The 19,044-nt window shown below is 30.4% G+C and overlaps 2 protein-coding genes across 5 annotated transcripts; both read left to right on the top strand.

Annotated features, from left to right (window-relative positions):
- The first annotated feature begins 137 nt into the window (after window positions 1-137).
- LOC122523147 lies at window positions 138-8,616 on the top strand. The gene is made up of 3 exons (XM_043644770.1): window positions 138-279; window positions 6,324-6,629; window positions 8,338-8,616. Exons 1-3 carry the CDS (start codon window positions 258-260, stop codon window positions 8,394-8,396), a joined length of 387 nt encoding a protein of 128 aa, XP_043500705.1. The 5' UTR covers window positions 138-257; the 3' UTR covers window positions 8,397-8,616.
- Window positions 8,457-17,066, top strand: LOC122523110 (carboxypeptidase N subunit 2-like). 4 transcript variants are annotated; one of them, XM_043644712.1, is made up of 10 exons: window positions 8,460-8,546; window positions 9,249-9,481; window positions 9,560-9,618; window positions 9,685-10,412; window positions 13,488-13,638; window positions 13,716-13,787; window positions 13,863-14,006; window positions 14,186-14,597; window positions 15,097-15,356; window positions 15,432-17,066. In XM_043644712.1, exons 4-10 carry the CDS (start codon window positions 10,187-10,189, stop codon window positions 15,823-15,825), a joined length of 1,659 nt encoding a protein of 552 aa, XP_043500647.1. In that variant the 5' UTR covers window positions 8,460-8,546; window positions 9,249-9,481; window positions 9,560-9,618; window positions 9,685-10,186; the 3' UTR covers window positions 15,826-17,066. The 4 variants fall into 4 exon arrangements, with proteins under 4 accessions (XP_043500638.1, XP_043500665.1, XP_043500656.1 ...); XM_043644703.1 differs by lacking the exon at window positions 9,249-9,481 and having other exon boundaries at window positions 8,457-8,546; XM_043644730.1 differs by lacking the exon at window positions 9,249-9,481 and having other exon boundaries at window positions 8,457-8,546; window positions 9,560-10,412; window positions 14,228-14,597.
- The last annotated feature ends 1,978 nt before the right edge of the window (window positions 17,067-19,044 follow it).

Below are 19,044 nucleotides of genomic sequence, written 5' to 3'. Positions count from 1 at the left end.
GAAGAACGATTATTGTCGTTCCTATATCATTTTACATATGCTCTCTACGTAGTTAGCTCAATGGCAGAGTCTTGATGCGATCATCTCCAACTTTTTCAGGGGGGGATAGCTCCAGGGAATAGGTTATAAATGTCGTAGCGGAGTATAACGTCGTGTCAGTCTCATTTCAATAACCATCTGAAAGTGAGCTGGAACGGTAAGCCGAATTGGATAATAAACATCTTTTTTGAGAAGTAACTCCATTGAAAGAAAACACGATGCAATTAGCTTTTCTATTGGGTGAGTCGATTAACAAGAGAAGCTTGTTGAACTTGCATTTTTCTATGCTTATATCGTATTGCAGTGATTGGATTCATATAATTATAAAATTTAATTACAATAGATATAATTTCAATAAAAATTTATTTCATATAAAAACTGAAAAAAATTAAATCATATAATCGTAAAAGAATAAAACGATCAATTTGCAGACAGTTAGAAAACAGTTTGCTTTAATAAATAATATATATATTATTCAATTTATTCAATCTCGATGATGCAAGTTTTTTTTTAAATTTATTTTCTACAATTGTTACATTTGTTCGATTTACATGTAAATATTTTTCTTTCATTCTTAATTACGTTTCGAGTACAATGATTATATACTTGTTTAATCTCGGTTATTTTCTATCATTTTTATCACGTTAATGGTGCCTCAAAGGCAAAAAGAATGAGTCCATCTGTGAAAGTCCTTGAGCAAAGTGACTTTACTAATCAGGCCGTACAAAAGCAGTTGCGATGATCTCGATCTAAGATGATCCTTGATTTCAATGAAGGAGCAATCATTCAATAAAAGTAGATACGAATTAAGGCCATATAGCTCTTCCTCCTTTCGTCGCTGCATATTATCTTCAATGCTTTTATGTAATACCACGACGTTAATGAAATATTTTATGGCAAAAAATTCGATATGTTAATATTTTTTTCTGTTTCCAATAGGATGCTTTGAATTGATGAAAGTCTTTTTGTATATTAAAAGTAGATACCAAAATAATGAAAACCTAATTTAGTTTTTACACAATAGATACATACTCTAAAAAACTATAAGTCCTACTAACTAAATGTAATCCTAGTAACTAAAGTAAGTCCATACAAGAAAAAATACGTTTCCTATAATAAAATGGATAATACGTTTTATGTCTTCAAAAAATCGTTTAAAATGAAATAAGGAACTATATTTAATTCGAAATTCACATATAAAAATAATAAACTGTAAAAGTTCTGAGGCATGTATATACGCACATAAACAATATATATATTTAATATATGTATTATACGGAGTGAGTCACGGAACGTGACGTTTCAAAATAACTCGAAAAATATATATTGCTTGAAAAAATTTTTTCTGCATAGTTAAATTATATTAGAGGACGGATGTGTAATGGTAAGCAAAACTTTTTTTGAAGGTCATTTTTTTAAGAGATATCAAGGTCATTGGCTTTTTTTAAATAGAATGCCTAATTTTTTTCTAGATTCTGATAAAGAATCAAATTCTGTATAAAAAATATACTATGTGGGGCCTAAAATGTAATTGCTAAGATATTCACAAATAAATTTTTATTATCACAAGTGTTCGAAATGTTCCCCATTACAATCAATGCACTCCCGTAATCTACTTATCAAAGAACATATGACGTTTTTAAGCGATTCTACAGTTATTGCCGTAGATGCATCAATAATATAACATTGACAAACCTTTTTATAGCGGCACTTCTTCTAATAGATTTTTGAGCGTTTCAGACAAAAAAGTAGAATATTTTCCATTATTAAAATAAGGTCCAACGGTTTGGTGACCAATTATGGCACAGAAGACATTCAAGCTCTATCAGTGTTGATAGTCTCTTTCACGCATCCAGTGAGGATTTTCTCTATCCCAATAGTGCATATTTTTTAAATTTATATCTCCACGATTTGTGAATTAATTCTGAATGAAATCGTGATTACAGATCCGTTGAATTAGCAATGTAATGCTGATTAACTTATTTGTGAATATTTCAGCAATTATTCATTTTAGGCCCTAAATAGTGTGATAATTTTTATACAGAATTTAATTCTTTATCAGAACCCAAAACAAAAATTAGGCATTCCATTTAAAAAAAAACCGATGACCTTGATATTTCATAGAAAATGATCTTCAAAAAATTGTTGGTTACCATTACACATCCGTCCCTTAATATAGTTTAACTATGCAGAAAAAATTTTTTCATAGAATGTATATTTTTCGAGTTATTTTTAAACGTCACGTCCTATGACTCATCCTGTATATATATATTTAGCTTTTTCGACTTTTATTGTCTTTGAAATATTTTTGTAAAATTGTTCTGCTTCATCATTTTCGGAAGAACTTGTTGATGCATATAAGTATATGTGTATTATTTGTAGAAACTATTTGTTTCTTGCTTATTTTCAAGTTGATGGATATAATACAATCAGAAATTGCTTGATATTTTGTTACTTTGTGTTTAATATTTTTATGTACTAAAAATATGACGCCTCCTAAATGATAGTCAACAGTGGAATTACTCTGGTACAAGATATTTCCTGACTCGAAAGTGGTTATATTTTCTCCTGGCAGACGCGTTTCGCAGAATCCAATAATGTGCCATTGTTTTTCAACTCGCCTTCGAATTAAATTAAATGTTCTTCTGTTTTCTTTTGTCTTTCTGTCATTATTTTTATATTATAAGTGGCTATGAATAGGGACATATATAAATAAATAATATAAGTTTTCAAAATCGTGTAAAATAACTTGATATTACTGATTACAAGGGTGATATAAATGTTTCCTTTACAAGTAGTTTCTTTTAGTATCTTTTAGTTCTCTATCTTTTTTAAAAGTAATACTGATCACTACTTACAATTAGAAGTTTTAAGCGTCTTGTTAATAAAAATTTATAATTAAAGTTAAAAAGTACGATCTAAGACGATTTTAACATTGGCAGTGAGAGTCGGTTTTAATTTTTCGATCAATCCCACTGAATATAATTTTTTCGCGATTCTCGAATTTTTTTTTTATGCTTATCATCATCGATGGCCTCTTATAGCAAAATCCCACAAAACAATCAAATCAAATAAAAAAATAGGTGTAATATACTGAAAAAATAAATAATGCACCAAACACAATATGTTTCTTATATTTATTATATTAGCGTTTCAAATGAAATGAAATTAAAAATTTTTGAAGTTATACTTCTTTTGGCACGTTGGGGAAAATGTAATGGGGAGTGATTTTGTTCCGAGCGTCTGGAAAAACGACACCATGAAGTTTGTCGGTATTTAACGACGCGCGGCAAAGCGATTTCAAGTATACGACATGAAGTTGTCTTCTCTTATTCTTCCCCTTCTTTTCTCAAGCGGGTCACCCATCCAAATACTAATCGTACTCAGCGCTGTTTTACTTAAATGATCAAAGCGAGAACTAATGCTGTAACCGCGCCATGGCTGTTGACGCGTCAAGTAATTCGATATATCTCTCTTATATTTAGTGTGGACTGATATCTATATTTTGATATTTTCTTTTTCTTTTTTTTTATTCTTTCTTATATATGTATATATAATAATAATTATTTTTTTAAAGTTATTTTTTTCTTTGAAGTTTTTTAACTTCATGAAGTTAACTGAAGTTTTTTTAACTTCTTACGTGCGTACATAAGTACACACACCAGTTTTTCTTTTTTTTATTCTTTCTTATATATATACATATATATAATAATTATTTTTCTCTGAAGTTTTTTTTTGAAGTTATTTTTGAGGTTATTGAGGTTATGTTCGTTTTGGTACGGCAAAGAAGTATAACTTCTTACGTGCGTACATAAGTATTTTTCTTTGAAGTTTTTTTTGAAGTTATTTTTGAGGTTATTGAGGTTATATTCGTTTTGGTACGCAAAAGAAGTATAACTTCTTACGTGCGTACACAAGTACACAGACCAGTCTTTTTTTTTTGTTTTTATCTGTTATTGCTATTCAAATCGATAAATATATCAATTTTATAAAATTAAACGTAAATTATAAAGTTAAGTATCGATTTCATGGAGTATTGCAACCGACTCAAACAACGAGTGTTTTAAGAAATTTTACTAATAAGTCTATTTTAGTCACTCTGCATTCACCGAGTTTGGCCAGGACCAGGCAGATTCGCTCTTCCAACGATTAAATTACAATAAACAAAGAACAAGACAGTGTGTGGTAATAATGAGTATTCTACTAATTTCTATGCCTTTATCGCTCTCAATCGGTCAAAACTTACGCATAGGAAAATATTAGTTAATCAGTGTTACAAATCAAGTAATTAAGAAAAGGTTGATCTAGCTTTCGTGTTACAGGGTAAATTTGGATAGGTTGAAGGGTTGTCGGAACAATGAATGTTATACTGGAGTTCTAGTTCTCAATCTTTCTAATAAGTTGCTGTACTCACAATTTATAAGTCGTTAGTTTTGCAGATTTCGTCGGGTAGAAAATTCACTGGTCATAACAGGTGGGTTGGATCGATTAGATTGACTGGTCTGAGGATACTAAGGCTAACTTATATGTCCCTAGCGGCCCTTGATTGGTTACCCTTACTCACTTTAACTAACTCTACTGAGCTCAACAAATGACTGAGAGAACTTCTCATCTTTCAATCGCTTAATCAAAACTTCGTTTTTTTACTCTTTTTCTACCAAATCTGTGGCTTTTACTTTTCTTAATATTTTTTCATAAGTGCTTTATAGCAAGATAATGTTCCATTTAAATAGACCCGCCACATTCCTGGGGGAAATGGTACCAGGCCTGTTCCTCAGAAATAGCTAGCCTAAAATTTTGGGGGAATTTTTTTTGCAAGAAGTGTCCTACTATTCCAGAACATATAATTTCAAACCGTCTGCTATTACTTAATTTTACTTGTCTCAACATTCCCGTTTCCTAATTCCTCCTTGACTTCTGCACACCTTTCTCATTCTATCTGTCTTATTGTTAATTAGTTTTTTCCATATCGCAACACCTCGTATTTAGTAATTCAGTCATATCTAATTTCTCTCTCATTAGCTGTCTTTATCGTATAAGTTTTCCATTTGCATTCTAGCCTCTTGCTGCTTGTTTCATTATTATATTATCCGTACTGAGCTTAACACGTTGAGTGTCACGTCAGTCATCGATGACTGACACTCAAGTGTTTTTCACTTTTAATTGTAAACAGCGCGCGTGACCTGACGGGGATTTCCTTATAAATTTGCATCGCATTCATATGCTACTGCTGCAAATTTCATTTTCATTAGCCTGGGATAGCCTAAATTCATTTCCATTTCGTTAGTTTAGAAGGGCACGTAACGTTACGTTACAACCTTTTTAAAATTTAAGAATTTGTTTCAACTTCTGAAAATGGGTCTTATTCGCATTTTATCTGAATCCCTAACATTTGGTCTACTAGCCTTCCAATCAGCCTACTAGAGTAGTCTCTCTTGTGGTCTAGTTCTATTGCGGCAAACATTTTATATAGAAAACGTAGTGAGACGTCACATTTCTCATCTCTTTAATTATTAACTTTTTAATTATTAATAATGTTCGTATTCTACAATTGAAGTATTACTTCTGCTCTCGGCCTCCTGTATACTATATTAGTTTAATATTTTTAGGCACGCAAAAGGGCTTCATTTTAAAGTTTAGAGTTTTATTAGAGAGGGACAGGGGGACAGGCCCCCCCATTTGTCATAATGTAGAATCGGGAATAACTATGTGAGACGAGCGCCTCCATGCCAAATACTTAAATAAAAATTCGTGAAAGAATTGGACAGTGGGCCCTAGATAGCTCAATGGATAAAAGTAATCGCCCAGAAAGCGAAAGATCCATGGTTTGAGTCCCAATCCAGTCAGTCCAACGGCTTAATTTTTTTCACGAATCTTACAAGTGTATAATAAAAAATACATAAAAGATAGAGAGAAAAGGATGTACAAATATAATAAATATATAGTAAAGAAGTTAGATTTTTTCTCTTTTCTTAGTACTGACAGATATCAGACACGTGTTCGACATATATGTCGAAAATAATTTGCTATAATACAATTAAAATTTAATATTCTACATTCATTTGGTATATACTTTAAGAACGCGAAAAGGCTGCCATTAACTGAAAGTATCATATTCTAATCAATGTCAAAAGTTTAAAAAAAAGATTATTTGCTGCATCTAAAATTTTATATACTAAATTAATTTCATATATATATGTACTTTAAATACACAAAACCGTTGTTGTTTATTTTTGAAATATGGCATCCGCGACAATATCCTCATCTTATTATTATTTAATCAGCACTTGCATTCACCATTCTGTTCGGATTCACTGAACGAACGGAGGGTTTTCCTAACGATACGAAGAAAATTTCGTTAAAAGAAATAAAAGAGCCAAAAGAGATAAAGGAAAGTGCTACGGCGTCTAAGGATGTGAAGGATGCTATAAAGGCCGCTAAGGAGGCAAAAAAAATCAAGAAAGAATGTGCTAAAGATTGCGGCCCTTATGATCCTATTTGTGCTCACGATCCTTCTGATTCTTATGGTAAATCCTGGGACTTTTGTACTGAATGTGATATGGAAGTTTACAACTGCGAAACAGGATCGAGTGAGTTTATTATAAATGTAATTTATCTGTTGTTTTTTTTTCTTCTAAGGTACAAAACATTTCTGTATCTCTTACGACAAATATAATAATGTAATATAAAAATATACCTACTTTTAAACTTAACTATTAACACGTTGACTGCCGTGTAGGTCACCGGTGTGCGACCTAAACACGACCAATAGTAAAATTACATAATTAGAATGAATATCGATACTGATAAATTTTTTTGTGTATTTGAATAATTGTTTTTATAAGGGTTTGGAGAAAATAATGACATAAAGAACATGCAAAAATAATTTTGTTAATACAAGGAAAATATGCATGACATTTAACAACATTTTTTCTGTATGTAATTGCTTGATAAAATACATTCTTTATCATCAGAACATTTCACTAAATACATCTCTAACTTCATTCTAAAATCGGGAATAGAAATATTTTTCGAGTTACTTACTTGTATAACACCATTTTATTTACAACACAAGTAATCAGTACAAGCTTTATTGCCAATTTCCTGTAACATTTTATAGTTTTTCGCAGTGATGAACTATAAGCAATTATTTGATCAGGCAAATCAACTACGGATTTTCATAAATTCTAATTTACTACCATTTTTGAACAGTTTGAAACAACTAATAATCACAAAAATGGTCTACAGCATGTCGGGGGACATCAGTGACCTCACCACAAGTAATTCATTAAACACAATTATACAACTCCCTTTATCTGCCTCAAAAAAAAATTTAATAAAATATTCATCCCATAATCAAAAATTCATGTAGGCCACGCGTAAATCACGTAAAATGCGAGCGGCAATCAACGTGTTAATAAAAATAATCAAATTTCTCGAATTTTGAAATGATGAAAATGAATATAATTGTGTAAAATTTATTTATTAACTTTTATTTTAAAAACACACTACTTGCTCACATAAAAGTATTGGAAAAACAATATTAAAATAATTTAATATCCTTCTAATAGAACATAAATGAAAAATTTTTTGTTTAAATAAATACTTAAAGAAAATATTATCACAACTAAAAGTATTACTTCAAATAATGACCTGTTCATAAGAGCATCTTAACGCATTGGCTGATCACGAGTATATTATACATGCAACTTACATAATTATTCAAATATAAAATTGTGCAGACCAAAGTTGTGCATTTTACTGTATTTAATAGAATTTTATTTCATTTTAATACAATATTACCAATAATCCAGAATTTGTATGTATTAGATTCTGTATATGTATAATAACCAATCAAACCATTAATTCACTTGCAATTAGTAATTAGTGTTGACAGAAGTTTTTAGAAATAAAAGAATATTTTATTTATTTTTAGTCAGTTTCTTAATAAAAATAAATTGTAACTGTTTTGCAAAGTGAACATTTTTTAAAATCTGACATAGGGGACCTTAAGAAAATCAGGATTCTGTAAATGTAACAATAATAGGAAAAAATTGAGAACCATTGAATTAACCCTTAAATTTAATTTAATTTAAATTTAATTTGAATTAACCATAATTAAGTTATATTTTATCTTAAGATAAAAGAATAATAATAAATTTTTAAGTTTATATTCATTTTCCTCAAATTGCAATCAATATAAATAATTTATTTTTAAGTTATATAGATTTTAATTGTTAACCACCATAATAATTTGACTAAACTTAATAAGTTTATTTTCTTTTTCATTATCAACAGAATTGGTTATGAAAAGCAGAGGCGAGTGTACAGGAGTTGGTGGAGTAAGATTGTCATAAAATAAGGATAACTGAACATGTCATTTACTTTATTTCAATATTTGCCAACACTATACAAATTTACTATTACCTTTTAACTTTCCTTCCGGGCTTATACTTCTTTAGAAGCTTTATAAATTTCATGAATGCTGTCATTATTATTTGTTGATGGTATGTAATCTTAGTTACCAACTTATGTCATATAATATGTATACCTAAAATAAATAATATATAATTCTAATATGAAACAATAAAAATTTTATATTATCTACAAGTTATCAATGGCTCGTCTATAAGCAAGTTATAATACAGTATACTTCGGTATAACGCGGTTCATATGTTATGAATTCATATTATAGGAAATCTTTTTGTATAAAAACATTTTTCACATAGATTTTTTTATTATTTTCTTCAAGACAATTTGCTATTTGTAATATATGTACTAAATATAAATGTTGAAAAATAAAATAAAAAACAATTAGAAAAGAGTAAAAAAAGCTGAAGTGATAAAGACAACAATTTAATGCTCGAGTTTAAAGGAAATTCAATTTTTTAATTCGGAAAATTATCATATTTTATTATATTTGATGTTTCATAAATGCTTGTTCATACTAAAGGGGATATATCAAGAAATTAAAAAGTAAACAATATCATATATGAATATATGTCCGATGTACCATAGTTTCCGAGTTATAGATAATTATAGAAAATGCTTGAAGTGTCCGTTTGTTTCTACAATCTTTCTTATAAATTGATGGAAATATTCAACTATTTTGAACATTACGTTCTTGAAGTCTTTTTGGTATAATCGACATATTTTCACTTCATTTCTGTTTTCACGACCATACATGAAATACATGTCAATTATTTCAGCATAAATATGTAAAACGATTTAGTCGATTTTAGAACACTACTTACCGCTGCGAACACTATTCGCGAAAATAAAACACTGATAACGCAAAATTGCGTATGGTTCATACGAGAGACAATGTTTACAAACATTAGAACAAAGCCAATGTATATTGTATAAGACGTACAGTAGCTAGTTATGGAGGTATGAGGCGGTCACTTCGGAATTTTTATTCATTTATAACTCGAAAGCTAAGGTATATCGAATTTATATTCATATATCTTTTACAAATTCTAGCGTATAATCAGAGGTACTCAACCTTTTTTCTTTGCAGGCCACATACGTCCGTTTCTTATATCAAGCAAGTCGTTCATGAATGCCGATTAAAAATCGGTGAGCAAAAAAGAAAGGTCATAGAATATTTAAATATTAATATGATCTTTGGTATTGTTTATAAAGGTGATCGGTCCTAAAGATGAAGGATTGTTGAGTGAAGATCTAGCGGAGTCACTCAATTTTTGAATACTAAAAAAAGAAAAAAAAAGAAACAGTAAATTCACAACTAAATGTTTCGGACCGCAATTTGAATATGGTTAGTGTAGATGTACCCCCTGAATTATTGACTTATGTTTATGAAACATCCTGTTACGTTATATGAAAATAATAGTTGCAATATCTTTCGTGCGTATAGTAACTGGCATTATATGATAGTCTACTTTAATTATGTAGAGTATAGTAAGAGTATAATCAGTATCATAAACGAGTTGTTTTAAAATGATGATTATTTTGACGAGCACCAACGATTATGTTCGTGCTTATTTAAACCTATTGTCTGTCAATCACCAACGTAATGAGTGTTTATCTCTCTTAATAATAAACACTCTAATGAGGATGTGACATACACAATGATGGATGATGATGAAGCACGATCTTTAAAGACTCATTCTTTGTCCTCACAACAATGTCGCGTGGATCGTCTCTCGTAAAAATGGTTTTTACACTCTTCAAGATCCTTCATATGTTTAACTTGTTATTATATTGTAAGACAAGCGGTTGTCCGCAAGATTGGAATACTTGTACAAATCCTGATTTTTCTCATACGTCCAAAAGTTCGGATATTCTGCTCGAAGATATCGAAAGTCGATTGTCCAGCCTCGAAAGAAGATTAAGGGCTGTTGAACAACCAGGTGAGACTAAATGTACTTTTGAATCTAATTTAATTCCATTAAATTTAACAAATTAGGATAAAAGTACCAATAATAGACCTCGTATCAGTAGTTAATTGTTTTTCAAGAAAACGTAATAAATAAGGTTTATAAAAATAATTTGTTGAAAAAATACGCGACGAAGTTGCAATAAATTGCATAAAATATTTATTGCACCTTTTCCCAAAAATTATTCTATTTCCCGAGAAGTTTGTGTATATACCGATTTGTATATATATATTTTTAAAATATTTAATATATTATATTTATATATATATTTTATATTTTTCTCAAAATCGATACGTTCCTTCCGGATAACTTAATAATATAAATATAACGTTACCTGAAAAGTTTATGCTGATTTTGAGAATAATTTATGTATATTGTATATTAAAAATATAACTCGAATATTTTAATTATAAATCGGCAAGAACTTTTCAGGCAATTAAATATTCTTAAAAACTTTATTCCTCTCGTTTTCCTGAAAAAGAGTCAGCTATCGTTACAAGGTCAATTACTCGTATCTTCACCAAATCCTGCTGACACACTATATCATTAATTTATTTTATTTGAAGAACAGTTGGGAAAGTTTTTTTTAATTGCTAATAAAAGCTATTGATTGCAATAGATATTTGAGTCGTTAAGAAGCCAAAACATTTAAGTCTATTGTTTGATATTTTATGATTTCTGTAAATTCTAATGAAATAAATAATATTCTTTTTAATTATAAACGATTTACTTTCTTCGTTTGTTCAAGGTCAAAAAACCGTTTTTTATAGCTTCTAAATCCGTTGTATAATAATCTCTAAAGCCATTGTAGAGAGGAGAGAGATTAAGTCTACTCTTCTTTAATATTTTATTACACAAATTTAAAAAAAAAAATGAAATTATTCTTTTTCTTTCAGTATGTGTCAGTAACATTAAAAAACAACAAATTCATAGTAACTATAACTGTAGTTTTTACTTCTGCTATTTTTATAATCATTCGATTTTTAATGAGCCAATTTTTAATAAGTTTTATGTACATCCTGTTTTTTAACTTGAACTATCTAAATTTCGGTTAAAATATTAAAATATTAAATTGAAATGTTTGTGGAAACTATTATGTTATCTAAAACGTTAAATAATTTGTCTTCTTTTACTTTTTCTTTTTTATAAACTTTTATTGCATCTTAATGGTAGAACAATTCAAAAAATAATAAAAAAAGACATGATAAATTTATTATATTATATATTATACCTCCAATAAAACACGACTTTTACTGTATATTAAAAACGGAGATTAAAATTTAGATTTAGATAACTCGGAAGAAGAAAATGTTTGTTATGATGAATAAATGTAAAACTTATGATAACAAATGTTATTGTACTATTTTTACATAAATTTCTTATGTAAAAATTTTCCAGCTGTCAAAAGATGTAAGTCCTAAAATTTTGAAGACGTTTCCATTGTCCCAATAAATACTTAAGTTTTTATTTGTACATCCTGTATATATCTTGTTTTTTTGTAAAGTCTACCCTTTGAAAAAAAACTTTATACACTTTTCTAATTAAATTAATAAATCAAAAACTTAGAACATTATATTATTATAAAACATTAGTATTGTAAAACATTTTAATTTTCTTAATTTTTGTTTTTTGGACTTAACCGTATTGGCTTCTGAGCAACTCAATTGTTAATTGAATTATAATAGACTCACGTATATCAACAATGCGCTAAAAATATTGCATAAATCTTTTTATAATAACGCAATTCTCATAGAATGCGTTATTTACAAAAACAAATTCAGTTATTAGTAAATAATAAAATTACTTATTTATATTATTTGTGTTAATATGTTATATCAATGTTAATATGAGGAAAACTGTAATAATGTAATTTCATATAACGCGTAACGTATTAATCGTGTTATACGAAAATCTACCATTTATTGTACCTAACGCTATTAACATTCCAACTAAGGATGATAAGATTACTCATCACGGTACTTCGAAAACGATACAAACAGATTTAAATTCGATAGATCATTTGTTTTATTTATTCTTGAACAATATAATATATAATAATATATTATATTATATTTGGAAATCCAGTTTTTAATAATAATGTAAAGAACAAATTAGTATTGTACTTATTTATTGTATGCATGTATGTTCGTCTGTCTTTACTGTTTTCCAAAGGTTACGAGATCCACTCTGCTTTACACAGTTTTTCATACTTTACTTACAAATTTTTCTGATTATATTTACATTCCTTTTTACTTCTTACTTCTACTTACATTCCTTTCCCTTCCACTCCCTCACTCCCCCTTCTCTTTCATTTCCTCCTGCCTTTTCTCCATCTCTCTTCTCTGTTTCTCCATCTCCTTCATGCACTGTTCTCCTCCTTTTCCTTCGCTCCTATCATCTTCTCTCCCTCCTCTCCTACTCCGCATCTATCTAGCACATGCTCCCACGTCTCCGCTACTCGCACGTATACTCTACACAATTTTTCCTCCTCCGTTTCCCAGTATCATCCTTCCCCCCTTATTTCATTTCCTAACCTGTACTTCGTTATCCTTTTGTATCTCTCATCATTCCATCCCGCTTTCAGGTATTTCGATACCCCCTCCACTATGATCTCCTTATACCACTTATTGTACCTCGATTGCTGTATCTTCTCTAATCGTTCTCTTTCTTGCCTTCTTCTATTCTCTACATCAATTTTTTCATTTCCCTCTCCTTCCTGACCCTATCTTTCACCCTGCGTCTGTCTTCCTCATTCCCTGAACTTCTTTCTTCCCCTTTCCCACTTCGATATGATTCCACCTTCCTCTCTTTCTTTCTTTTATTTCTTTCCAGCAGATCCTCACTAGCTCGCTTCCCTCTCCATTCTTCAGCTTATCCTCATGTCTCCCTGTTCTTACTCTTGTTTTCACTCTTTCTCTTATGTGTATTTTGCTCATATTTATTGTTATTAGATAAAATAACTTTTTATAAATTAGATCCACTCCAAAAAGGTTAAATTAAAATATTTTTTGCTTATTCATATCATCATTTATTTACGATTGACTTCAGTTTGGCAAATCGGTACAACGAACGAGGATTGGGAAGTTTGTGCCGAAGGACCATGTAAATGCGTACCAGAAACTAAATCTCTTTCCTGTTGGAGATATGGATTACTCGACGTGCCACCTTCCCAAGTGGTTCCTAATGATATTTTAAAATTGTAAGGAACTCTAATATTGAAAAATATTGTCTTATTAGTATAAAAAAAAAATGTCAATTAAATATCTTATATTTTAGAGATTTGGGAAGTAATCAAATGACAGCACTACACAGAGATACTTTCCTGGATATGACCCAACTAAATCAATTGTGAGTGTTAGCCATAAGACACAACTAATCAGATGTAACCGCAGAGCTGGAATAAACGACTTTTAAGCTTTACAGAGACTTGAGCGGTAACTACATCGAGCATCTGCCACTGAACCTTTTTTTTTCCTTGCACAGTGCAATACATCTAAGAATTAGCAAGAACTTGTTGAGAGAACTGCACCAAAATCAATTTGTTAAGGTGCGGAATCTACGTATTCTGTGAGTTCGATAAGTTTATCGACGATATTTCAAAAAATACATTTCCCAATACAATGAGAATCAATAAGAAAAATACATACAAACTATCCCTGTTTGTCAGATATTTAAGTTTAAGGTGACAATAGTTATTGAATCGTTTAATATAATAGTACAATTTGAATGTTCTAACATTTATATAGTTTTCTACTTATCTTTTTCGCCAGCGACGCATCATCGAACAGATTGCAAACTTTACCAGAGAGTCTGTTCATAGCTAATAACGTCTTAGTATTGCTCGATTTTTCCAACAATCTTATATCGTATTTACCGAACGGCACTTTTCATGGATTAAAAACCTTAGAAGAACTTCTACTTTCACATAATCGTCTTACCACCCTTCAAAGTGGCGTTTTTCGTGATCTGGTTAACACAAAGTTTTTAAAACTCGACGACAATCGATTGGGTAAATTACCAGCTGACATCTTTCATCAACAAATTTCATTGGAGGAATTGAATTTGAGAGGAAATTTATTGACTGAAATACCAGATAAATTGTTTTCCTCACTTGAACAATTGCTAACACTCGAACTATCAGGCAATAGACTGACTCATGTAAATATTTTTATTTCTAAAAAGTTTAATATTATTACTTTGTCATCTTTAATTCATTTTCTCTTAAAATAAATATTGGATTATTTGGAAAGTTCGGCAGTTTTTTTGAGAAAAGGTTCAAAGGTATAATAAAATCGATATTCGGTAACCCTGATGCAACCCAGTACAAATACTACTATTTGGACGAGTTAAAAAGATTGAAACATCATTGTAAAAAATGTATCAACTTGAAAAGAAATTATATTGAAAAATAAAATCAATTTGACAAAAAATACTCTTCTGTTAGACTTGATTTGTTAAACGACTCTCGTATTGAACATAAGCGATTACGAATGGACGCATTGTTTAAAAAAAATCTTTTCAATCAATCCAAACCTTGGTTTCCTTATTCAGTATTAATTTCAAACTAGTATCTGCTCGGATGTGAAAAACCACTGAACTTTCTGGATAATCCATATGTTTTTTTATACTCTAATTAAAAATCATTTACCGTTAATAGATTAATCTTTTGGCATTCGATGGATTAGTATCACTGAAAGAACTTCAGTTAGGACAAAATTACATCAAAACATTGACACCGGGATTATTCGATAGTGTAATGTCTTTGGAAAGGTTGGTTCTATACGCTAACAGTATAGAAGTCCTATCAAAAAACACGTTCCGTGGATTAAACAATCTAACTTCTCTTTTTCTACATTCCAACCGTTTAAGACTATTGCATCCAGAATTATTCAAGGACACTCCGAATCTACGAAAATTGTGAGTAATTTCATTCTACTATTTCTATAACATTTTAAAAATAGGTAAAGTATATAAATGAATATTAATTTTCAGATTACTCGAGGCCAATTATCTGTCCTATTTACCAGCAAGAATTCTAGATGGTTTATTAACTATACGACAACTTCGATTAGAACGAAATCCTTGGCATTGCGACTGTTCGGCAGCTTATCTGGCAACGTGGTTACAAAGAAGATATTTAATCATTACAAATAGTTCTAGTATAGGGGAAATTAATATCGGTGACAATTCAAAATCCTGGGAATTTGGAGCTGGAGTAATATGTAGAGGTCCTGGTACTATGGGAGGAAAATTGTTATTACGATTAACGTTCCATGAACTTTGCGAGGGTCAATGGGCTTCCATGAAAGGCCTAGTACCAAGATTACCAAAAGATCTATTAGGAACTCCCTTATCAAGCATATTTGGCAAAATTGCAGAAGTATAATGATGCAATATTTTCTATCATATAATATTGAGTTGTCTGAAAAGTTCGTGCCGATTTTCAATAGGTAGCATTAGAACAAAACTGAATAGATGATCGAAATAATTGGAAGTAAATGACATGTGTATATATTCTCAAAATAATATTTCAAAAATCTTTAGAATAAATTTTTGCCAAGATATATTAATTTTTGTCAGTTTTATACGGCATTGAAGAAAAAAGAACAAATTATATTAAAGCCATTAAATACTTTCCTTTTACAGGAAAAGTATAAATGCCACATTGGGCGGAACTTGTTGCCTTGATTTAAAGCTGATGATATTGAGAATAACTAATGCCATACGATACATAAATTAATGGAAAAAGTAAAAATATCTAAAACTATCCACAAAAAATTTACGAAGTTAGGTTACGTAAACCGTTTTGATTTTGACTTCCACAGTTTAAAGAGGGGTATACATACAGACTCGCGAATTTTAGTCAACTTTGATGAATGTTTTTTTAAAGAATAATTTATTCTACATTTTTGAAACTTGGCATATGGTTTATTTATATTTTCAACTATTAAAAAAAAAATTTTTTTTATATTTCAAAATGGCTGATTTACAGTCCAGTGATTGGCGTAGTTTGTAGCCTCTGTGGTATTGATCTAAAATAAAAAAAAATTTCTGTATAATTATCAATGTTATATTTTGTAGATGAACTTAAACCAAAGTTTTCAGAATGAAACACTTTATAATAATTATTTGAATTTTAAGCCAAATTTTTCAATTGTTTTTGCTTAGAAAAAATATTTTTTTCAACAAATTTAAAAAAAATAAGTTCATATAGAAAGTAATATCATTGAAAAAATGTGTGCAAAATTTTAGCGCAATTGATAGAAAACTTTTTGAGTTATCGTCCATGCCAATTTGAAAAATAGTGTTTTAAGATAAACACGTTTAAAATTTGGGTACATAAAAATTCAATGATTGTAGTGACTTACCAATTAGTTAGCAACTACAGCGCCATATAATAGTCCTTCGGTAGCCTCGTAGAACTCATTTTTCTCAAAAAGTTCCTCTTGGAGTGCTTGACGAGCTTTTTTAGTCGCTAACAAACTGTGCCGAATTCTCGAGTCACTCTCTGTTCATTTACTTTGTCTACGTATAATTTTTTTGCACTGTCTGCCAATTACTATATCTAAATTGTTCATTACTTGTAAAAAAGATGTATATCCTTCATTGAACAATCCAATAACTATATATGCGACAATTTCAATGATTTTTAACCCTGAATGTAGGTACTTTGGAGCGAGACGCCAAACAGTCGAGTTGAAACTCTCATTTGCATTCTGCACGTGGCCAATACATTAACTTTTTACCACTTGAAAATTGTCACCATAAGTATTTAAATCAAGTATTTCTTTAAACGTTTTTGAGTCTTCATCTCCTATATAATAACCATATTTTACGCCAAACAATTCTTCTGATCTCAAAAACATCTCTTTGATTGATTTAATTTCCTTTACACCCGAAAAGTATTGGGTGATTCTCTTAACACACTGACATGTGTTCTTTATACCACTCATGATATTCTTCAGTATTTTTTTTATTTCTCCAGTAATTACACTCTGTACAATAGCTACTTTTTATTACTAAATCTATAACTTTACCAAAGTAGTATCTGTTGCGTATCCTACGCAAACGAGTGAGTGAGTCGATCGTCGGAACGTGGCGAAACGTCGAGACCTACCGAAGCGCGACGACACCCGTGAAAAGGAAGCATCGTAGTTCAGCGGTAAAACCAAGGAGCGCTGAAATCCCTTTGTAAGGACTCCTTCGTTTTTTTAGCGCGCGTTCTCCCACAACATCTATTAGGCCAATCATATGCATCGACAGCTACGGTATTTGTCTTTTCGGCATTTGGTCCGCGCGTTGCATCGCCTTTTGCTATAAAGCCTGCGGTTTTCTCGCGCCTCGTTTTATTCTACCACGAGACCTGCGAGGGATTACATCGAAGAGAACTACACTCTTGCGCAACGATTACATCATCGAAGTACTACAAGCGACAAAGGACAAAGGCAGTCCTACACGTGGTCAGAATTTATTCTGCCCTTGACATACGTAACTCATCACCTTTGATAGCTGCCAGCCAATAGGCAAGCTAGCTGTAAACATTCATCATCGTTGTAAGGATTCATCGTGTGTATAATTCAACCAAGGTTTTTATGCCGAAAAGCTTCTCCCTGACGAGCCAAATAAAGTGTACTTTTTAGTACTGGCTGGGCTCAAAAATATATCTGATTTATTTTTCCTTTCCTTATTCCCAACAAATAAACAACTCTCTCAACATTTACACGTGACGGCATTTTCGAACGATAATAAAAAACACTGGAGTACCGATCAAGGCTTCGGTCGTTCAACAGTATCCAGGGAGGTTTGTGACACCATATAAAGATTTAAACCCACGTTTTTTTCATGAACTATCGCCCGATTCTTTTAAATCGAAAATTCGCCCATTATGTTTTTCATTTTCTTTTTTTTCCTCCGCAGCTTTTCTACAGCAAAACGCAGCGTTTTTAAATCCCCCATGTAAAATTGAACGTTAATAACCGGCGCGAGAAGTAAAGACGTTACTACTTACGCTACGCACTACTTGGTAATTGTTCAATTTTTTTCATACAATTCTTAAGACTTTGAAGCTAAATAAAAATGCATTACTGTTTTCTTATAACATAATAAAAATGAATTAAAATTTTATCTAGACAAAAAATAAATTCCACGTTTTTAGAATATCCTTTCCTGTATATCTTGAATTAATTTTATGTGCAGATATAAAATTCTTCTTTTTCAAATATGTATTCAATTTGATATACAAATAAATTTTTGTGAGGCAAAGAATTTATATCAATTAATTATTGTAATTAATTTTATGGCGAGACACAAAATTAATTCATTATTTTTACTCTCCACTAAATAATAATAGTTTATGTTAAAATGAATTATTTTTTTTTTTATTCAAGGTTCATTATTTTTGACAATAAATAAAGAAACGGCGTGCCATAAGCATCAAGATTCGATTTAAAAATGCCGCGCTTATACGCCGATATATATAGATATACAAAACGCTCGACGCACGATGGCCAAAACGAAAAATTCTCGCTACCGAAAGAAAAAATAGAAAGAGAGAAATATCGGTTTTCTTTCTCACTCGCACTCGTATACAAAACGCTCGACGCTC

Source organism: Polistes fuscatus, unplaced genomic scaffold, assembly GCF_010416935.1.
Source record: "Polistes fuscatus isolate 324 unplaced genomic scaffold, CU_Pfus_HIC Scaffold1, whole genome shotgun sequence".
In the NCBI taxonomy this organism is placed as follows: domain Eukaryota; kingdom Metazoa; phylum Arthropoda; class Insecta; order Hymenoptera; family Vespidae; genus Polistes; species Polistes fuscatus.
This window is presented reverse-complemented; position numbering and strand designations above follow the sequence as displayed.